Here is a 22,629-nt window from a genome sequence, read left to right as displayed (position 1 = left end):
GCCCTCAATGTCCCAAGGTTCCCTCCGGTTCCAGGGCACCTTGGGGCGGGTACACAGGGGGTGCTCGGCAGAGAGTCGGCCTGGACCTGGATTCTCCCCTTCTTCCTCCATGTAACAGCCTCCCATGGCCCCGCTTCCGGCTGGCCCGGCCCTGGCAGTCCCCAAGGGGTCGGAGAACAGAGACCATTGTCTACCCCGGCCCTGGGGAGCACACTCCACGCAGCCTCGACCTCGCCCCCAGGCCCCCCACTCTGGAGCTCCTTTCTCCGGCCATCCCCGGGGACTTCCATTTCCTTCCGGCTGCATTCCACACACACCCCTCTTGGCCCCGGCTCCCCAACCCGCCCCCCACCCCCACTTCAAAACAGGAAGCACCTGGCTCTGGCGAGGTGGCCGCAGAGCGCCGGCCACTGAGACGTCCCGCTCCAACTTGCCAGCACGGTGTCCCTGCCACCACCCTGGAAAGGCAGGCCCTGCCCCAGGAGGAGGCCCCGAGCCACGGCTCTGCCGACCCCTTGCAGTCCGGCCTGGCCAAGGGCCTGTGGCTGGCAAAGCCACACCAGCCGGAGCCGTTCTCACTGACCCTTCCCTGCCAGGAACGTGGGTGGGCGGGTCTTGTGTCCATGCGCCATCCCAGGGTCCTCCGGTCCCTCGGCCCATCCCACGGCCAGAAAAGCCTAAAGGGGCAAGTGTCTCCTGCGGCAAAAGTAGCCCCGATATCCAGAGGGGCAGGGGGCCTAGAGCTTGAGAAAGCCCCGTCCACCTGCACTCGGGACCGGCTCCTCCATTAAACCATGTGAGGGGGGCACGTGGCCCAGTAGGGCTCGCCAACGTCACCTGGGAACGGTGTCCCCGGACCCCCAGCCCTGACAGCCTGATCACCTCCAAGGCTCTCCTACAGCCCGGTTAAAAGGGACTGCCTGGCCTAGTGCGCTCCTGGGTGCCCCAGCTGTCGGAATAAAAAGAGTTGGGGGAGAAGGGTGAGTCAGACTAGAGAGTCTTGGGTATCTAGTACTGACAGTGGTGGTGGTGGTGGGTAGTAGTGGTAGTACTAGTAGTAGTAGTGGTGGTAGTAGTAACAGTAGTGGTAGTAACAGTACTAGTAATGGTGGCGGTGGTGGGTAGTTAATGATGGTGGTGGTGAGTAGGAGTGGTAGTACTAGTAGTAGTAGTGGTGGTAGTAGTAACAGTAGTGGTAGTAACAGTACTAGTAATGGTGGCGGTGGTGGGTAGTAGTGGTAGTACAAGAAGTAGTAGTGGTGGTAGTAGTACTAGTAGTGATAGTAAGAGTACTAGTAAAAGGGTGGCGGGAGGGTAATAGGTAGGTAATGGTGGTAGTACTAGGGAATAGTAATGGTGGGGTGGGTAGTGACTAGTAGTACTGGAGGTGCAGTAGGCAGTAGTCGTGGCAGTGGTAATGATGACAGCAGCCGTGGTGGCGGGGGCCACTAGCAGCGCAGCAGTGGGGCAGGAGCGCCCGTAGCACCCATTGGCAGCGCAGCGGGACTACTTATGCAGCACTCCAAGGCTTGGCCAACTGGGGCCCAGCTCACACTCACTAGGGGCCTCCCTCAGGGCCAGAGGAGGCCGCTGGACGCAGTGACCACGGGCAATCTCCCAGTATGCCGTCCCGCCCTCCATCGCCAGCCTCCTGCATGTAAAGTCCCTTCCAACCTTAAGATTCTACGATTCTAAGAAAAGCCACTAAGACATAAATAAAGTCGCTGCCTCACCCAGGCACCAAAATAATTACTACCTAATTACTATCAATTACAAAGCAGCGCTTCAAATTACTCCAAGAACAGACAGGCTGCTTTGCCAGTTAATCAAACCAAGTTTCCTCACCCCACAGGAAGCCATGGAAACAAGCCTCCCTCCCACTGCCAGCACCCCAAAGACCACGGCCGGCAGGCTGGGTGAGCCCCGGGCCTTTCCCCAAGCCCAGCGGTGGCCGGCTCTCCTCCAGAGGCTGTGCCGAGGGGGACCCGGAGGGTCGGCCACACTGAGAGGGAGCCAGAGGGTCGGCCCCGCAGCATCACTGGCGCATGGGGTTCCGGTCCGGGCTTGCTGAGTGGCCAGCTCCAGGCCCGCCCCCTCTCTTTAAGTGAGGAGAGGAGCTGAGGTTCATTCTGTCCCAAATCTAAAACATGACCCCCTGGCCCCGAAGCCAGGCTTTGCTTAAACGACTTCCAAGAGAGGCTCTTTCCACCATGTCCACTATCCCACAGAAGTTCCGAGGGTGATGTACAAAGCGGGAGGTGAGGAGATCTCCAGGGTCTCTCCTGCAGGGCAGCAACTAGCCCCTGGCCTGTAAAGCCAAATGAGGCCGGGAGCTCCTATCCCCTTCCCTGTTCTTGGCTCCTGAGTACAAGTCCTTGGGCACTGCAGCCGTCGCCCTTCCAGGGCAACTGGCTTCTCGCCCCCCCCCCCCCCTCCCCAGCTCCTGTGGAGGGCTCCAGTTGCAATCCCAGACCTGTTCGGGAGAGGAGGGGGCGGGGTAGCGCAGCCAGCAGGGCTCTAACACAATCCCGTGGCCTCTCTCCCCAACCATTCTAATTGGGCCCTGCCAAAGCAACGAGGGGCATGTAACCTGGAGAAGGGAAGGCTCTGGGAGTGCTGAAGGTGCGCATCTAGAAGCAGAGGCAAATAGGGAGGGGTCTGTCCAGCCTGCCCAGGGGAAAGGGTTTGGAACCATGGAGGAGAAATGGAGAATTACTCCAAGAACCTGACAGGACGACGCAGGAGCAGTAAAATGCAAGGCTCCTAGCAACCAGTCATCAGAAGGGGGGATGCTCAAGGCTGGACTCGTGTCCCACCCTGGGATACTTTCAGACAGAGACTGAGACAGAAACATGGAGAGGGTGAAGGAAGGAGAGAGAAATGGATAAAGTGAGAGAGAAAGGGAGGGAGAGAGAGGGGGAGGGGAGACAGAGAGAGAGAGACAGACAGACAGAGAGAGAGAGAGAGAGAGAGAGAGAGAGAGGACGATACAGAGATAAAGGGAGAGAAAGATAAAGTAATAGGAAAGAAGGACAGAGATGGAGAGAGAAAGGGAAAGAGAAAGGGCAGGAGTCTCCAGGTCAGATGCAGTAGGGGAAGCACGAGGGCCAACAGTGTTTGATCACGTGAGCTTCCGCTGGCAGCAAGTTGAGAAGACAGGAGACAATGAAAGTCTATGGTTCTCAGTTTTTTTTTTTTTTTGCTGGGCCATAGAATGTTTGTTCTAGGACTACAGAAAGTTAAAGAGCAGAATGCTGGCCTGGAAGGGACCTTAGGGCCTAGAACAGGAGCGTGTAGAACTTTCAGAAGAGACCCAGAACACCAGACTGGACCAGGAGCTTAGAACTTGGAACACGGGTTAGGAGCGTTTGGGATACTTTGTGGCGGCAGACTGTCCACATCTCATGGGCCGGGACCACAGTTTCTCCCACTGTGGCTCACAGAGAAACACTGGGATGGCCCCGGGTTCAGGTACTTTTGTACTGGATAAGTTCTTCCCTTTTCCCGAGTTGCCTTCTGCATTAAGCGAGGAGGAGGGATCGTGGCTGTCCCCACCCGCTCTGAGCCCATGGCCCTCAGACAGGTCAAGGAGGGGTAGCGGCAGCCTTACCTCAGACACGTTGACCCGGCCCTCCTGGAAGGAGCAGTCGGCTGCATTGTGGGTGCAGATGTGTCGGTATTTGCACCAGTGACAAGGGAAGGATCCATTCACGCAGGACAGGCAGCTGCAGAGAGAAGGAGAAGGCCACTGGGTCATTGCTCCTGGGCCCACCAGCCTCTGGGCCGCCCTCCACCCCCTGGGTCGCCCGCCGGACAGTCGTGCCCTCTCCGCCATCTCCCAGGGCACACGCCAACCTCTGGGCCACCTGCTGGCCAGCCATACCCTCTCCACCATCCCCAGGGCACGACAGCCATTCCAGACTCCTACCCCTCTCCACTATCACTCACAGCCCTCACGCCTGACTCAGCACAAAACTGCAGCAGAGAACAAACTGGCTTTGGAGCCAAAGGCTTTGGGTTCAAATCCTGAATTTGCTTTGGTTTCCCTGTAGGTCATTAAACCTCTCTGGACCTTAGTTTCCTCCTCTGCAAGATGAGAGGTCAAAGATAGATGACACTACAACCTGTTCTGGTTTAAATGTGAGATTCCCAGGTTGGGGGGAAGGGGGGAATTGGGGTGGCCAAGGAGTATCTCACATTAACCCACACTAGCTCACATTTCCAAGATGCTCCACCCTGAATCTTTCCCCATTGTACCAAAATGCTAGTTTCTTCCACTAGAAAACAGAGAGGGTGATTTTTAAAATCCAAATTCTCTGTTAGAATTAACATGTTTTATATTGGATTACTTGCTGTCTAGGGGAGGGAAGGAAAAGAAAAAATTCTGGAACACAGGGTTTTGCAAGGGAAAATGCTGAAAATTACCTGTGGATATGTTTTAAAAATAAAAAGCTTTAATAAAAAAATAATAATGAAATTTGCAAAGAAAAAACCAAAATAGTTTTTGAATATATTCTGACCTTGGAGTCAGTAGGACATTTTAAAATACCTTCTTGGGAAAAAAAATAGAATTAACATGTGTTACAGAAAAACATGAGAAGATGTCTAAGAACTGATGCAAAGAAAAATAAGGAAAACCGGGAAAATGCTATCTACAAAGTGACTACAATACAACCAAAAAGAACACACAAGAAGGGAAACTGAAGGCTATTTAACTATAATGATAGTTTGTCCTTTAGGAGGAAATGACCATGTTCTTTCCTTTCTTTATACAGGTGGGAGACTATAAGTATGGAATCCTACATCCATTCAGACTTGGTTGGTTTTGCTAAACTGCTGCCCCCCTTCTTTTTTTTTAAGTTTCTGTTGCAAGGGATGGCTCCCTGGGGAAGAATATATTTGGGAGGAAAGGGACATAAAACCAGAAAATACCCATTTACCATTTTTTGAATGAATTTATGTGCTACTGCACTTTCCAAATATATCACACTGTATACTAACATTCCACACTCAAAGGTCTCTTCTAGTTCTGATGTGTTCTGTGTTATAGCATCTACATAACATTAAATAGTACAAAAAACAACGCTGTGTTCTACATTGTGGTACGTATTCACTGACTGAAGCTCCCTTCCAGCTGACTTCCCTAACGCCGAGCATAAAGAACTAAACAAACTGCATTGTTAGGGGTGCACTGTCCAGCTCCCCTAAGTGGGCTGAGTTGGGGGCTCTGACATGTTATTATGGAAAAGAGATGGGGGTGGTAATGAAAAACCAGCTCGGGCCAACATGAGTCAAAACAAGAGGCCGTTCGAGTCGGGGTCAAAGCTCAGGCCTCCGAAGAAACCCCAGCCTGATTCACAAAGGGAGTCAGGAGCAGACCCTGGGACTGGCCACCCCCAAGGACTGGGCTCTCTTTCTTTCTTGAACAATGGCCCAAGAATGGCCCATTCTTGAACAATGAGACCTCCCCCTCAAAGGCTGCTCCTCCCTCACCCCCAATCCCAGCTCATATTCTCAATCAGTCACCCAAAGGGGCTGGAGTTAGGAGGTCACAGTCAGATGGCCAGCCGCCCACCTGAAGCAGCTCCCCAAGCTGCCCAGGACTAGCCATGCTCAAGGCTCCCCAAGCTGCCCAGGGCTGACCGAGCTGCCCAGGACTGGCAGAGCTGCCCAAGACTGGCCGAACTGTCCAGGACTGGCCGAGCTGCCCAGGGCTGACTAAACTGCCCAGGACTGACCAACCTACCCAGGACTGGCCGAGCTGCCCAGGGCTGGCTGAGCTGTCCAGGACTGACCAAACTGCCCAGGACTGGCCGAGCTGCCCAGGACTGGCCAAGATGCCCAGGACTCACCGAGTTGCCCAGAGCTGACCAAACTGCCCAGGACTAGCCGAACTGCCCAGGACTGATCAGGCCAGGGGAGGGGAAGGCCATCTCCAGTACTAATATGAATACCAGGGAAGGCAGAAGCAGCTTGAATTATGGAACTGTTCTATGACTATCTCCAGGATGGGAATCTAAAGACTGAGTAAAATGGACTCTGCCATATCCCAGTGTTACAATCTGGGCGAATGAGGAAGGGGTCCAACGTGAGCCAAAAGTTCCTTGTATCACTCATTCTACAAAACTGCTCATCGAGTACCTTCTATGTATCTCTTCTTCAGTTCTCAATGACATGAGAAATACCAGGGAAAGGCAGGAAGTCACCTTCCTACAGTGAAAAATCAGGAAGGCTTGAATTCAAATTTCACCTCATACACTTATTTTCTGTGTGACCCTGAACTTTTAAGACACTTAACTTCTGTCTACCTCAGTTTCCTCATTTATAAAAGATGATAACAATTTAATATTTATAAAGTACTCTGTAAACCTTGAAATTTTATAAAATTGCTAGTAATTATTACTTTATTTCTGTTGTTCAGTTGTTTCAGTCTGACTCTTTGTGACCCCATTTGGGGGTTTTCTTGGCAAAGAACCTAAAGGGTTTCATTTTCTCCAGCTCATTTTACAGAAGAGGAAACTGAGGCAGGCAGAGTGAAGTGACTTGCCCAGGATCACACAGCTAGTAAGTGTCTGAGATAGATTTGAATTTAGGTTTTTAATCCATCTAGTTATCTTCATTATTATTTATTAAAGAGGATTGGACTTCTAGGCAAAGCACCTAAATTTTGGGCTGGCTAAAATTCTGCTTGTGACAGAACACTCAGGGCCTCAGTTTACTCTGAGATTCCATCTCCAACTGATCAGATTGGCAAAGATAGCAAAAAAAGGAAAATGACAAATGGAGGAAGGACTACAGGATGCAGAAGCATTAGTACATTGTTGGTGGAACTGTGAATTGTCTGGCCATTTTGGAAACTATGTCTAAATTGGGCATACCCTTTTACCCAGCTTTCTCATCACTTAGCCTATAATCCCCAAAAGATCAAAGGAAAAAGAAAAGGACCTATATGTACGAAAAGATTTATAATAGCTCGTTTTGTGGTAGCTCAAAATTGGAAACAAAGGGGCTGTCTTTCTGGTAGGAAACGGCTAAACAAATTATGATATGTGAATATAATGGAATATTATTGGGCCATAAGAAATGACAAAGATGACAATTTCACAAGGAACTGGAAGGACCTATTTAGACTAATGCAAAACTAGGGGAACAATTTGTAGAATGACAACAATATTATAGAGAAAAACAACTATTATAGAGAAAGATTTCAGAAGTCTGATCAATGAAGTGAGAACCCATAAGGCTGAAGAACTGAAGATAAAACACTCGGTTCACCCCCTGTCAAAGAGGTGATGAACTTAAAAGGAAGAGGCAGATACATTTAGACAATGGGGACAACAGTTTCGGAGGACAACACATTTATTTTGAAAGTTTAATTTCTGAAGGAGAGGGAGTTGTTGTTACCCAATGTGAGGGAGCAGAATAAGGGGCAGATTACAAATTCTCGTAATAGTAAACATTTATTTTTAAAAATGTAAAAATAAAGTAAAACAGAGCCAGGACTGTGCATATTCTCAGGATCCATTGATGTGCTGGCTAGTTTTACTGAACTTTTATTTCCTTTCTTTTAATTCTGTGTTGCAAGGGATTATTCTCTAGGGATGGGAGGTAGAAGGGATATATTTGGAAATGAAGGTCATGTTAAAACAAAAGATTTCAACACTTTTTTTAAAGGTCCCTTTGAGCTCTAAATTCAATGATGCTAGATAGGATAAAACTATCACCCAAATCCCTCTCCTCTCTGAATCTTCCCCTGACCCCTCCAGTTTAATTAACTCGCTCTCATTCGATATCCCATCCCATTACTTTCTGTGTACACTACTCATCTGACAGTGTGGGACAAAGCATCAAGATATGGGGGAGTGTGGGGGAAAAGGGGAAAAAAGAGCTGGCCCCAAGTCACTAGTCTGGACTTCATCGAAGCCTCTGCAATTTACTACCAGCACGATCAAGGGCTAATTCTTAAACTCTCTTGGGCCTCAGTTTGTAAAGTACAGGAGTGAGACTAAGTCTGAGTTTTGCAGATCTGTGGTCCCGTGATCCCATGTCACTTTCTCACATACTTCACTTGATATGGTTAGATAACTAATCAATTATTGAAATTTGATTTATTAGGTAAATCAATATTTATTTTATATTGGTTGGTATCATCACACCCATATGATAGGCTGAGGCTGATACGGTTATAAGCTTCAAAAGAAAGCTGGGTCAGTGCTGGATGTCAGTGGTTGGACAGGGTGATAAGAAACACAAAGGTGTTTGAAAAATTATCCATGCATATGTTTTAAAAATAAAAAAGCTGTAATAAAAAGAGAAAGACAGACAGACAAACAGATAGATAGATAGACAGATAGATAAAAAGAAAGAAACACAAAGGTAGGAGGAGATGAAGAGGGAGAAAAGAAGCAGAAGGAGAAAAATATTCCCTGTCTGGGATCCAGAGAGAGCTATGGAGAGAAATGTGGAGGGACATGAGGAACAGGAGAAAAAAATGACACAGGGAGGCTAAAACGGGGTCTTCATTGTATTTTAGTGAATTTTCTTCATCAGAAAACTGCCAGTTCATATCCAAGTGATTTATCATTTGGAGAATGAACTCATTCTCTTACAAAATTAACTCAGTTCTCTGTATATTTGAGAATTGGTTGTTTATCAGAAATGATAAATTGATGAAATGATGTTTATCAGAAACATTTGCACAAATAATTTCCCCTAGATTTCTGCTTTCCTTCTAATCTTGGTTGCATTGGTTTTGTTTATGCAGAACCTTTTAATTTAATATAATCAAAATTATCCATTTTATATCTCTTAATGTTCTCTGTCTAGCTTTGGTCATAAATTCTTCCCTTTTCCATAGATCTGACAGGTAAACTATGGTATCACTCTTTATATTTAAATCACGTTCCCATTTTGACCTTATCTTGATATATGGTGTAAGATGTTGATCTATGCCTAGTTTCTGCCATACTCTTTTCTAGTTTTCCTAGATGATTTTATCAAATAGTGACTTCACTAAAAATGTTCTAAAACCTTTAGAGCAAAGCAAATCAAAACAACTCTGAGGTACTGTCAGCTTGAGTACTATGACAGAAAAGAAAAATGATAAATGTTGAAAGGAATGTGGAAAAATTACAACACTAATGCACAGTTGGTGGGGGTGTGAACTGATCCAACCATTCTGAAGAGCAATTAGGAACTGTGCCCATAGCTATAAAACCACAAAACATACCTTTCGATCCAACAATATGACCACCAGGTCTGTATCCAAAAGAGATCATAAAAAAGGGAAAAGGATCCATGTGCACAAAAAAAATATTTAAAGCAGCTCTTTTTGTAGTGGCAAGGAATTGGAAATTGAGGGAATATTTATCAAGTAAAGAATGGCTAAACAAATTTGATATGTGAATGTAATAATGGAACACTATTGTGCTATGAAAAATGATGAGCAGGATGATTTCAGAAACACCTGGAAAGACACAAATGAACTGATGCATAGTGAAGCCAAAAGAACCAAGAGAACATTGTACAGAGGTAACAGCAACATTGTGCAATGATCAACTTTGGATTAATTTAGCTCTTCCCAAACTCTCCCAAGATAATTCCAAAAGGCTCATGATAGAAAATGCTATCCCCATCCAGAGAAAGGAACATGGAGTCTGAATGCAGATCAAGCATTACTATTTTCATTTTCTTTCCCCCCTCTTTTGTTCTGTTTCTTCTTATACACATGACTCATATGGAAATATGTCTTACATGATTTCAGAAAAAAATGTGATACATATATGATATATATATATGCATATAACATATATCAAACTGCTTACCATCTTAGGAAGGAGAAAGGTATGGAGGGAGAAAATTGGAACTCAAAATTTTATTTAAAAAAATATTAAAAATTATCTTTACAGGTAATTGGAAAAATATATATATAATTTAAGTAAATAAATAAAGCTTGTTCTGAGGCGATAAGAAGCAGTATGATAGAGAATGTGGAGAGCTAGACTGGGGCCAAATCCCAGCTATAACACTCAATACTCACAACTGTGTTACTATGGCCCTCAATGTTTTCATCAGTTAAATGTGGATCATAATATTGGCATTCCTACTCTGATGGGTTATTCTCAATGAAAGGAACACAGAGCGGTTTTGATTCTATGAATAAAGACTACACTTGGTCATTGCTTTAGAAGCCCAATGGAGAGAGGTTCCTGGAGGCCAAGGAAGGCATTATGGAGGAGGATCCCAGGCCAGTGAGCTGGAACACATCTTGCCCAGTCTTGTTCCATCCCTATGTAAGAGATGGAAAGACTGAGACCCAGAGAGAGGTTGAGAAACTATAAGGAAGAATAATAGGACTCACCAACTTTAAGTCTTCCCTTCCTCTTCAGCCCTCAGTATTTCTTATAATCCTGGAAAAACCAGGAGGAAAGTGCTCTTTCATTCCCTCACTCCAACATCATCTGAGAGTAAGGGAGGAAAGGAGCGGATGGCCTGGGTTGGGGATGGGGTAGGAGTGCAGGCCACATTCCATGCTCCCAAATATCCTCCCACAATCATCAGCAATTCTAACCTTTCCATGGGGCTTGCCTGGGGCTGGGAAGCTTCTCCCAGCCCCTGTGGATGGTCCAGAACAGTACTTCCCAACTTTTCTTTTTTTTTTATTTTTATTTTTTTTAATTTTCAACCTTAACTCTTACAAAACTTTGCGTTCCACTTTTTTCTCCCCTAGATGGCAAGTAGTCCAATGTATGTTAAACATGGTAGAAATCCAATATATGCACACATATTTATACAATTATCTTGTTATGCAAGAAAAATCAAATCAAACTGGAGAAAAAAATGAGAAAGAAAATAAACTGCAAGCAAACAACAAAAAGAATGAAATGCTGTGTTATGAGCCATACTCAGAACTCTCTCTGGGTGTACATGGCTCTCTTCATCACAAGATCATTGTTAAAGGGAACCACGTCTATCAGAATTCATCCTCATGTAGTATTGTTGTTGCCATGTACAATGATCTCCTGGTCCTGCTCATTTCCATCAGCATCAGTTCATGTAAGTCTCTCCAGGCCTCTCTGAAATCATCCTGCTGGTCATTTCTTACTGAACAATAGTATTCCATAATATTCATATACCACAATTTATTCAACCATTCCCCACTGATGGCACCCACTCAGTTCCCATTCCTTGCCACTACAAAAAGGCCGCCACAGACACTTCTCTTTCAGGACACACACCCGGAAGCCTTCCGGGCCAGGCCAGCTTCACATCCTCTGCCCCCATTGTCCCTCCCAGCTCTGATTGCCCTTGGGACCATCCACACGCTCCACATAAGGCCTCTGCAGCCCCCTTTCTGCCTTTCCCCTTCTGTAGATTTGGGTCAGGAGCTCTGCTTTCAAAGACCAGCTCAAACCTCTCAGCAGCTCTTGGATTAAGTCACACTGCCTGGGTCCCTACAAAATTAAAGGGTCTCCAGAGTCAACTTAACTCCACTGGACTCAGAGAGTCTCTGTTTGACCTCCTTCCCCTCCTCCTTACAACCTGTAATATGAGGCTCACAACACACTCACTGCCCATTTTACAGGGCTGTGCAAGTTATTCATTAATTACTATTAAAATCTAACATTTCTAGAGCGCCAGTGCTGCCGGGTCCTGTGCGGAAGCACTTTCTAAAAGCATCCTATTGAATCTCCCGATTCTTCTGGGATGTGGGTGCTATGATCATTCCTATCTTACAGACGAGGAAACTGAGGAAAATAAGGGTCGAATGGCTCGCCCAGGATCACAAAGCTTGTGTCTGTGATGCCGGATTTGAACTCTCTCTTCCCGATGCAGGCCTGGCGCTCCATCTACTGAGCCTCCCCCTCTGTAAATGTGAAAACAATGAACATTTTCACCTGAATGGCCTTCGCAGGCTGGGAATTACCTCTGCAGCACGGCACTGGCCAAGGTTATCCAAGGGGGCCTGCACTACCGATCCTACAGAGGAGTGGCTCAGAGAGGTTAATAGGTGTGACCAAGGCCACACAGCCTGCAGTACCCCGTCTTTGAACTCCATTGGTCTAATTCCTCAGCCAGTCACCAGATAAAGGGGCTCCTGATGCTCTACTTGAAGATGGCTTAAAATGGCTTAACTCCATCCTTGAAGACTCTGGAATTGGTGGAAGGGAAGGGAGAAAAGCAGGGCCCAGTGATTCATCCTCCTCCATGAATCTGGGGTCACAGGGCCCACGCTGAAGCCCTGGCTCAGCCCCTCATTCCCTGCGTGACCGCGAGCGGACCCTGAACCTCTGTGTTCCCTCTTCGGAAGAACAGGATAACCCGTGATGTACCTCCTCCTCGAGCTCGCGGCTCCCATCAAAGCCAGTCTAATAAAGGTGCAAGGTCTAATAATGACGGGTTACAATCCTGCCCACAGCTGAGAGGTGCCACCTGCCTAACAAAACCCACTTAAGGTGGAGGCTTGTGGTGCTGTGCAATGCAATCATGTAAATTCAATTTACATCTTGTAAATGTACTTAAAGAACAGATTTCACCAATGTCAGGCTGTTGCTGTTCCATAAATGATTTTTTTTTTTTTTTTTTTTTACTTTTGAGCTTTAGGTTAAACAGTTTTTAAAATGAGTTTACTTAAAATTAGAAAAAGCAAACACAAACACGCAGAGGAACTCATTAATTAATTAAGGTTCCAGAATCCGGCTGAAGGGGAGACATCTCCCTGACTGGTTAAAAATGTCCTTTCTCCAAAACAAATCTTTGCACCAGGTGAGCTGGGAACAATCTGTGAGCATCACACAGGCCAGAGATGGAAAGATCCCCAGACTGGGGGCAAAGGAGGAAATGAGAACTACCAGCAAGTTCAGAGAAGCCTGGGAAGGTCTATGTGGCCTGATGCACAGCGAAGAAAGCAGGAGGATATTTTCCCTTTCCAACACACGACACTGGCCATCCTCCTCCTTTCCCTCCCCCAGATCTTCAGCCTCTGCCTGGGGGAAGCCGGGCACCAATGGGGGTGACCTGGCTCTCTCCAATCGACGCTGCTCCTACCCCTCCTGGCCCAGGTCCCCAGGATGTCCTGACTTTCCCATCTGAATGTAAGCTCCCCAAGGGCAGGGGCTGACTTGGGGACTTATACCTCAGTGATTACCATACAGCCTGGGACACAGTAATCACTTTAAAAAAGCTCTGTAATAGCCTTGCACTTTACGGAACACTTTACCAATAGTATGATTTTATCTTCACAATAACCCCTGAGGAGCTTTTAAGGTAGGTGCTCTATCTTGCCGTCCATCCATTCATCTTCCTATCTCCATGTTCATATCTTTCTCAGGCTGTCTCAAGCTATCCATCAGTCTCTTATCTCTAGCTATCAATCTTTATCCATCTCTCCCTCTGTTTTTCCTCCTGTGTCCACCTCTTCCTGTTTCTCCCGTTGCCGTTTATCTCCCTATCTCCATCTACCACAACATAGACCCAATGATTACAATAATGTGAATTAACAAGTCATTAAAAAGAGGGTGAACTCTAAGCAATGGAAAGACCAATGAAGGTCTTGGCAGAGAGAAAGTAGAACATATGGCTCCCCAACCTGCAAAGATGTGGGAGACAAACTAATCGGCCAATGAATATTTATGAAGCATTTACGATATTTCAGGAACTGTGCTAAAGACTGGCAATACTTAGGAAGGCAAATTTGCTTCCTGCCCTCAAGGAGGATATACTTTAATGGAGGCAGGTGGGTGAGGCACTGGATCTGAGTCCAAATTCTGGCCCAGGGTGAGTAATTCCACCCCTCCACCTCAGTTTCTTCATCTGTAAAAGGAGAACACTACTAGTCCCTCCCTCCCTGAGAAGATCAAATAAGACAATCTGTATAAAAGCTTTTTTATGTAAATGCCAACTACTATCTAACGAGGGAAAGGCAGACAACTTATCAGGTACATTAAAAAAAACAGAAGACATGGAAGTTCCCAGGGCAGAAAATGACCAGGTGATGCTCTTAGAGTCTGTGCGTGATGCAATCACAGAAGGGAAAGGAAGGTTCTCTTCTGCCAAGACCCCACCCAGAGCTCTAGAAACTGCTCTGGAACAAATAAACAGGAGGCCAAAGAATCCAAAGGCATCTGTCCATCTGTCTCACTCTGTTTGTTGGTCTCACTCTGTGTCTGTCTGTTTTGCTGTCTCTGTCTGTGACTCTCTCTCTCATTCATTCTCTCTCTCTCTCTCTCTCTCTCTCTCTCTCTCTCTCTCTCTCTCTCTCTCTCTCTCTCTCTCTCTCTCTCTCTCTCTCTCTCTCTCTCTCTCTCTCTCTCTCTCTCTCTCTCTCTCTCTCTGTTTCTGCTTTCTCTGTCTGTCTGTCTGTCTCTTTCTGGTCCCAGCCACCTGGCCCTGCCTGCTACCGGGTCCCAGATATACAAGAATCACAGGATCTAGATCGACAAGGACCTCAAAGAACATCTCCCTCTAACCGCCCTGGGCCTCCAAAAGCATCCTACCTCCCCCCCCCCCTTTTACAAAGGGACCCAAGGTCACACACAAAGAAGAAGAAATCAATCAGAGCCAGGGCCTGAGCTCAGGGTCTCTGACCTCGATTGAACACCCTTTCCAATACACAGGAGCCTTTCCTTTAGATGTTCTTAGGCGGGGACCATATAGGCTGCCAGGGGCCTGGGTCCTTGGGAGGGCACAGATGCAGTCCTTTGTCCTCCAGCCCGGGGAGCTGCCCTGCAGCCAGCTGTGGTCCCGCGGAAGTCTCCTAGGGGCCCCTAACCCCAAGCAGGCCTTGAGTGTATTCTGGCTCCAGGAAGGCTTCCCCGGGACCCCGGCCTTCCCCACAAGGGCAGCCTTGGGCTGGAAGCCCGCCTGCATTTCTGCCCCAGCCCCTCCCCGACGCAGCTCTGAGGAGCAGCCTCTCTCTGCCAGCGACAGCCTGCCTGGCTTTCCTCCTTTGATGACCTTCCCCAGAGGACAGAATGGGCCTTGGATTTTCCAATAGTGTCATGGAGACTCCCAAGCACCTCCCTGATCTTAACAAGGGAAATGGGAATCTGGGACATTGGGAACCAAGGTGATCACTACTGAACAATCTGGGACCCCAGCCCCCATGGCTGGAGCTTGCCGTCCTTCCCCTTCTGATTCTTTCCACATCTACTACCTAGAGGCAGCTGCAGTGGACAGAGCTCTAGGAAAGCCTGAGTTAAAATCTGGCCTCAGACACTTGCTGGGTGGCCCTGGGCAAGTCAGAATTTATTTGCCTCAATTTCCTCAGATATAAAATGGGGATAACAGCAGGGTTGGTATGAGGGTTAAATGAAATTACATTTTAAAGTTCTTAACACAGTGTCTAGAAAACAATGGGTACTATATAAATGCTTATTTCTTTCCTCAATGCCTGATAAATTTTCTTAAAACACTTTTCTGCCATGTCCCTTTATCACGTAGTAGATCTCCCATTTTGGCCAAAGTTACTTAAAATAACTTTCTTTCTATTTTAGAAACCTAAGATTCCATTTCTCCCACCTTTTCCCCACCCCTTCTCCATGCTTTTCAGCCCCAGTAAGGTGTGTCCTCATGTCCCAAATTGCAGGCTCACTGCCCCCCTCACTTCCACCCCCCCGTGCCTATTCTTCTCCCACAGCACCCTCCTTTCCCTCCTGTGACAGGAACAAACTGACTCTCAGAACATGGCCCAGATCATGCTTCTTGCATGGACTTGAACTGAGACCTTGATGAAAAGTCTGTGGCTGCCTGAAGGTACCTGGAGATGCTGAAGTCCCAGGAATGCGAGGGCCTGGGTCACCAACGCATCCCCCTGCCCTCCAATGCATTCTCCGGCCCAGTCTGAGGAGTCAGAGGAAGTTTCTTTTTCTTTCCTTTTTTAAAATACCTCTGTATGGCTAATTTTCCAACATTGCCCCTTGCAAAACCTTGTGATCCAAATTTTCCCCTCCCCTAGAGGGGAAAGTAATCAAGTATATGTCAAGCATGTTAAAAATATGTTAAATCCAAGATATGCATACATATTTATACAATTATTTTGCTGCACCAGAAAAATCAGAACAGGAAAAAAAAATGAGAAAGGAAACAAAATGCAAGCAAACAACAACAGAAAGAGTGAGAATGTTATGTTGTGATCCCCACTCAGTTCCCACAGTCCTCTCTATGGGCACAGATGGCTCTCTTCATCACAAGGTCACTGGAAGTGACATTGAGGTTTCTCTCTGGGGTTCCTGCTCATTTTTCCAAGGCCCTTCATCCCCAAGGGGCCCCCCAGGACTTAGCAAAATTAGCCCACAAGGAACCCCTGGCTTCCTTGCTTTTACTCCCAGAAGACTGATGTCCCTGCCTTGATCGGGAACCCCTATGAGCTATTATCCATCCCCACCCAAAAGGCTACTTAAACCCAGAGCAGAAAATAACAGACCACCAGTGACCAACAGTCACACTTCAGGCTCTGGTCCAGCTCAGTACCTGAGGCGTAGACTGTGAATTGCTGCTCAGCCTCCTCCCCCCGACCTACCTCCACCTCCCTTCGGGCCTTTTATACACCCTTCCCCATCCCACAGCCTTGTGATCCAGCACCAGTGGCCTCCGCTCTGCCCCTCATACATCCCATCCCCATCTGCACTGACTGGAATTCACCTCCTCCTTCCCTGGTCCCCACAGGGACCCTCCACAAGCACAATCACCCCCTTACACACACAGGAATAAAGACAGAGAGATGGACGGAACCCTCTGGTTGGACCTTCTCGCTTCCCGGATAAGGACACCAAGTCTCGGACTCATCCCTAGTGAGAACTTAAGGCCGGACACGATGCCCTCCAGCAACTCTCTGATTCTCATGCACCCGCTCTGCAGGCACCTGTGACGTGCGCACATTCTCCCACTGTAGCGGGCAACCACATGGATGTAATGGGCTTGGAACTCTTGAGTTGATGCACTGAAGTCAGTTCAAGCACTTAGGGCTAACTACCGACTGGACAATACTCTATGGGCATATGCTTGGGGAATGGTCCTTCCCACTATTCTGTGCTGGCTCAATGATTGGTGTATACAGAGGTTGTAGGAGGGACTAGGGGGTGGAATAAGATGAGCCAGAGTCACTTTGGCAGTAGATGAAGGAGAAGGTGGTGGCAGAAACTCTGCTTCCATCCTGTTCAATCCTGAGTCTAAAGACCAAGAATAAAGATTGAGGACTTTTGCTTATCCTGACTCCGGCTGATTCTGAGGTATCCTGGGTGCTAGTGCGGTTGTCAAATTTGGTGCCCAAGTGTGGACCACTGAAAAAGTCCCTGGGGACCAGGAAATAGGATGAGTATTTTAATAGACAAACAGGGAACTTACTTTGTTAAGGGCTAAACTAGTAATCTTTTCTAACTGAACTGAGGCAGATATTAGGAAAAGATTCTCCCCCAGGCCCACCCCCACCCCCACACCAAGGGAGTCTTATAGAAAGTATGCGCAAGTTAATCAACGCATTATTTAATTATAATTTATATTATATAATATAATTATAACTTAATTATAACTTGGTTGCAGATCGCTAGACTCTTGGGTACATTAGAACGCAAGTCCCCTTGGTTCTTAAAGAAAGAGAAGATAGGGCCAGATAATTGGAATCTGGTAGGACAACAATTATGCAAATACTACAATGATAAAGGTCCTCATTCAATTTCCAAGGAAACAATATATATATATACACACACATACACACACACACACACACACCAAAATACAATTGGCCTTAAAGAATCCTGCAAGTTATAGGAAAGAGAAAAATTCTAAGAATGGCCAGATGGGGAAGTGTGAGGAAAATGAGGACAAAGGAAGGATTAAAAGTGATATCACTGGAGGGCATGGGGAGTTAAGTGAAGATGAAGGACATGATGATTCAACCCCCATCAACCCCCACCTAAACCAGAACTGGTTCTTGACACGCCCCCATCAACTTCACCTTCTGGGATGGAGGGGGAAGGAGTAGTGGGAGGGGCAGTGATATCACCAGCACTTCCCCCTCAGCAATCACCCCCTCCAATGACTAGATTGCAAAAGGCAGTACTTAAAGCCACAGAAGAAGGGCAGAATTCAGGTGATCTGAAAATAGGAATGTATCCTGGGATTCAACAGTTTAACCCATCAGGTCAAGAAAGTAGAAGATATGCTCCTTTTGATATAGAAATGCTCAAAGACCTGAAAAAGGCTTGCACTCTTTATGGGGCTACATTAGCTTATGTTAAGATGTTATTACAGAATGTTATTACAGAATGGACTATGAAGTCTTAACCACTAGGGACTGGAAATCTATAGCAAGGACATGCTTAGAACCTGGACAAAACTTGTTGTGACTTTCTAAATACAGTGAGATCTGTAGGATACAAGCCCAACAAATAGTCATAGTGGAGTTAATCCTCCAATCATCTGTGACCAACTAACAGGTGTAAGTTTTTATGCAGACATTTCAGTACAGATTAATTACTCCATAGCAGCATATGAGCAAATTGCTGCTGCTGCTATCAGAGCATGGGCATCTCTCCCTGATGAAAACGATAAGGGAGAGGCCTTCACAAAAATAACAAACACAAGGGCCAATTGAACCCTTTGCTGATTTTGTGGGACATTTGCAGACATGTCATAATGGTGAAAATGCAGTAACCGACATTATGATAAAGCAACTTGCTAAAGAAAATATTAATGAGGGTTGTAGAAGAATTATGCTAGGACTGCGCAGGGATGCCCCTTTAGAGGAGATCATAAGATGCTGTGCCACAGTGGGCACAAATACCTTTTATAGCCAGGCTATGATGCAGACTTCCCAAGATCCCAACATGGGAAGACTGGGTCCTTTTTGGCAAGGGACCTCCAGAGAGACTCGTCAATGTGGTAAAGTAGGGCATCTGAAAGCTCAATGCTGGCATAGAGACAGAGTGAGAAAACAGGGTGGGAGAACACGACCCAATACCCCATGTCCAAAATACAACAGAGGCTTCCACTGGGCATCAGAATGTAGATTGATTAAGGGAAATGGGATGAGGGGCCCAGCCCCAGGGCCCAAGACAAAAAATACTTAGGGCATGATGGCAGCCGATGCTACACCCAGAGAGTGCCTAGAAGTCCAGTATCCAGACATGACCAATCAGCCAGGAAGCCATATGATGGGAGAAGGGGATCACACAACCAATCAGCCAGGAAGAAACCTGATGGGAGAAAGGGATTACAATTGGGGAGAACAATGCAGCTTGGGACAACTGAGATACCCTCTGGAGAGGTTCCTTTATGGCCTTTGGATGCCTTGGCTCCAGGCACAGTAGGCTTGATCATTTCACCTCCTGAGAGTACTTACAAAACAGTGTCCATCCATACACTGATGTGGGAAACTGGGGAATGTGTAGATAATATCCCAGTCACTAATATAGGTAGACAATGTGTGACTTATCACCCAGGAGAAGGAGTAGCATCAGGTTTACTGATACAGACTCTTAATAAAGCAATCTGGTGATAGTCACCCACATTCTGACTCCAAGCAACAAAGTCCAGGAATATACTAGACAGCAGCTGTGACAGCTAACTGACCTATGCTCAATATCTATATAAATGACATACCATTAGAAGGATTGGTAGACACAGGTGCAAATCGTACAGTCATTAGAGGTGCCAACTGGCCTAGTCACTGGCCAAAGATTAAGGCAGACACCTACATGTCTGGCATAGGAGGATCAATAGCAGCAAAAGTTAGTGCTGCCCCTTGGAGATGGATATTTGAAGGTGAAACAGGAATTTTTACTCCTTTTATAGTTGAAAAAATCCCCATCAATCTGTGGGGAAGAGACATTTTACAACAATTAGGGCTAAAAATGAGTACTTCGGTTTTTTAAGCAGGGCTGCTGTTGCAGACCTGCCAACACTTTTACCTGTTCCTATCCAATGGAAAACTGATACACCAGTGTGGATAGAACAGTGGCCCTTAGCTAGTGATAAAATTCAGGCCTTATTAAATATAGTACAGGAGCAACTTGACCAAGGACACTTACAACCTTCTCTGAGTCCTTGGAATTCCCCAGTATTTGTTGTAAGAAAGAAATATGGAAAATGGAGACTGTTGACTGATTTAAGAAAGGTAAATGAACAGATGCAAACTATGGGAACTCTTCAGCCTGGGCTTCCATCTTCTATTCAATTGCCTAGAGAATGGCCTCTTTGGGTTATAGACATTAAGGATTGTTTCTATTCTATCCCTCTAGATAAGGAGGATATGAAAAGATTTGCCTTTTCAGTGCCCAGCGTTAACTTAACTGAGCCTTATAAAAGATATGAATGGACAGTTTTGCCACAGGGAATGAAAAACAGCCCTACTATGTGTCAAATGTATATTGCTGCTGCTCTTACTCTAGTAAGAAAAGCATTTCCAAAAGTAATGCTATTACATTGCATGGATGATATATTAGGATGTGCACCTGAGGAACAAATGTTAGAAGCATGTCTACAAAAGACCATGGAAAAACTAAGGTACTACCAAATTGCATATAGTTCCAGAAAAAATTCAAAGACATGCTCCTTTTCAATATTTAGGATATGAAGTATATCCCAAGGTGCTCACAGTACAAAAACTTTCCTTAAGAACAGAGAAGCAAGCAATCATTCTAGCTCTTACTTATTTATTATCCAGGATATATAAATACAATATCTGATTCGGCCTACTCAGTAGGTGTGATACAAAGAATTGCCACAGCCCAAATAAAATTTGTAGCTTCTAATATATATCAGCTCTTCAAGGAACTTCAATAGCAAGTAAGAAAGCATCCAGGTAAGATTTATATCTTGCATGTCCACTCTCATAGTAGACTTCCAAGTCCTATTTTTTTACAGAAAGTCAAAGACAGATAGCCTTCTAAGCATGTTGGCCAATACTCCTTTATTTCAGGAAGCCCAAGAATCTCATTTGAAATGTCATCAGGCTCTCGAGCTTTATGTTTTCAATTTGGAATAACAAGAGAGGAGGCTAGGAGCAAAGTAAAAGCCTGTACAGCTTCCCTTCCTTTCCACACTCCTACACTGCCTCCAGGGAAGAACACTCATGGTTTGAGACCCAATGAAATCTGGCAAATGGGTATGGCCCATTACACATTTTTTGGTCATCTGTCTTTTATCCACGTTGTGGTAGACACCTTTTCAGGATTCACTTTTGCAATACCAGCAGCAAAAGAGACAGCCCAAATGGTCACTGAATTCCTCACACAAGCATTTGCCATTATGGGTGTGCCACAAGCAATAAAAACAGATAATGGACCTGCATATACTTCCAAACATTTTGTACACTTTTGTGCACAGTATAAGATTTTACACACCAATGGCATACCCTTTAATCCTCAAGGACAGGCAATAGTGGAGAGAAGAAACAGAGACATTAAGATGCTCTTCCAAAAACAAAGGAAAGGGGGAGCCACAGGTAACCCTAGAGAACTTCTAAATCTAGCCCTTTATACTATTAACTTCTTGATTTTTAACAAAGATGCCCTGGCTCTGGCAGACAGGTTTTATAACCCACTGTTAGGGCAGTGCCCAGTACGAGCAGCTCCACTACCTTTAGATAATCACCAGGTGACGTGGAGAGACCCAGAAAGTGGTGAATGGAAGGGACCAGATAGGTTAACTGCTTGGGGGAGAGGGTTTGCTTGTATCTTTACAGATGGAGAAGGAATCAGATGGGTGCCAACGAGTAGTATTTGCCCTGTCCATCACAGAGAGACGAAGCAGACCTTTGAAATGAAGGAGAAAACCCAAGAAACATCGGGTGGTTCCACTGCTGATTGTGCTCACCATTGAAAGAGCGTGGCAGTTATAGCGTTTGACTCATGGACATCAAAAATTGTTGGACTTCAAAATCCTCAAGAATCATGGGAATCCCTGAGACATGAAAAGATTGTTGTAGGACTTGAAAACCCTCAGGAATCTTTTGATTCTCTGAGACATGATAAGACTCTTGTAGTACTTGAAAATGCTCAGGAATCATTGCATTTTCTGAGAAATGATAAGACTGTTGCAGGACTTCAAAATCTGCTGGAATCATTGGATTCCCTAACACATAAAAAGACTGTTGCAGGACTTGAAAAACTTGGGGGAGGGGGGATCATTGGATTCCCTGACAAGTGAAACAATGGACAATAGATTGGTTTTGGACTATTTCTTGGCTTCTGAAGAAGGCATATGTGTGACTGTTGTTTACATACTTTCCTTCTAGGTCTTCTGGAAATCTTTTACAACACCATGTTGATTCATATTGTTTGTTATACCACTACTTGCATGTACAATTCATGTTTGTTGCACCACATTGAGTCTGCACTGACTGTGGGGAGAGTCATTACTAATAGCCTGTGCATTATTGCTATGTGCTTGTGTAATACCTCCCATACTAATCGGTTTGTGCATACCTGTTTCTAATAAGATACTCCAGCCCAGAAACCCACTAGTAACCCCCACTTCCCTTTGGTGCTTTTCATCTCCCTTCCTGAGATGTCAGGGAGGGTGTTATCATTTCCTTTTTAGTGCTTTCACCTCCATTTTGGGGAGCTCTCACCTCCCTGAGAAGTCAGGGATGGCGTGACCACCTGTGTTCTAAAACAAAAGAAAGCAGGA

At 45.9% G+C, this 22,629-nt stretch overlaps 1 protein-coding gene across 1 annotated transcript in view; it reads right to left on the bottom strand.

Moving 5' to 3' along the window:
• The window catches only part of PLXNA1 (plexin A1), a 277,345-nt gene that overhangs the window by 95,222 nt on the left and 159,494 nt on the right, over positions 1-22,629 (bottom strand). Inside the window, exon 10 of the mRNA XM_031964586.1 lies at positions 3,611-3,725. Coding sequence (XP_031820446.1) covers positions 3,611-3,725 — 115 coding nt within the window. The remainder of the gene's footprint in view (positions 1-3,610; positions 3,726-22,629) is intronic.

Source organism: Sarcophilus harrisii, chromosome 1 (genome assembly GCF_902635505.1).
Source record: "Sarcophilus harrisii chromosome 1, mSarHar1.11, whole genome shotgun sequence".
NCBI classification, from domain to species: Eukaryota; Metazoa; Chordata; class Mammalia; order Dasyuromorphia; family Dasyuridae; genus Sarcophilus; species Sarcophilus harrisii.
Note: the sequence above shows the minus strand (reverse complement) of the source record. Positions and strands in the feature narration are given on the sequence as shown.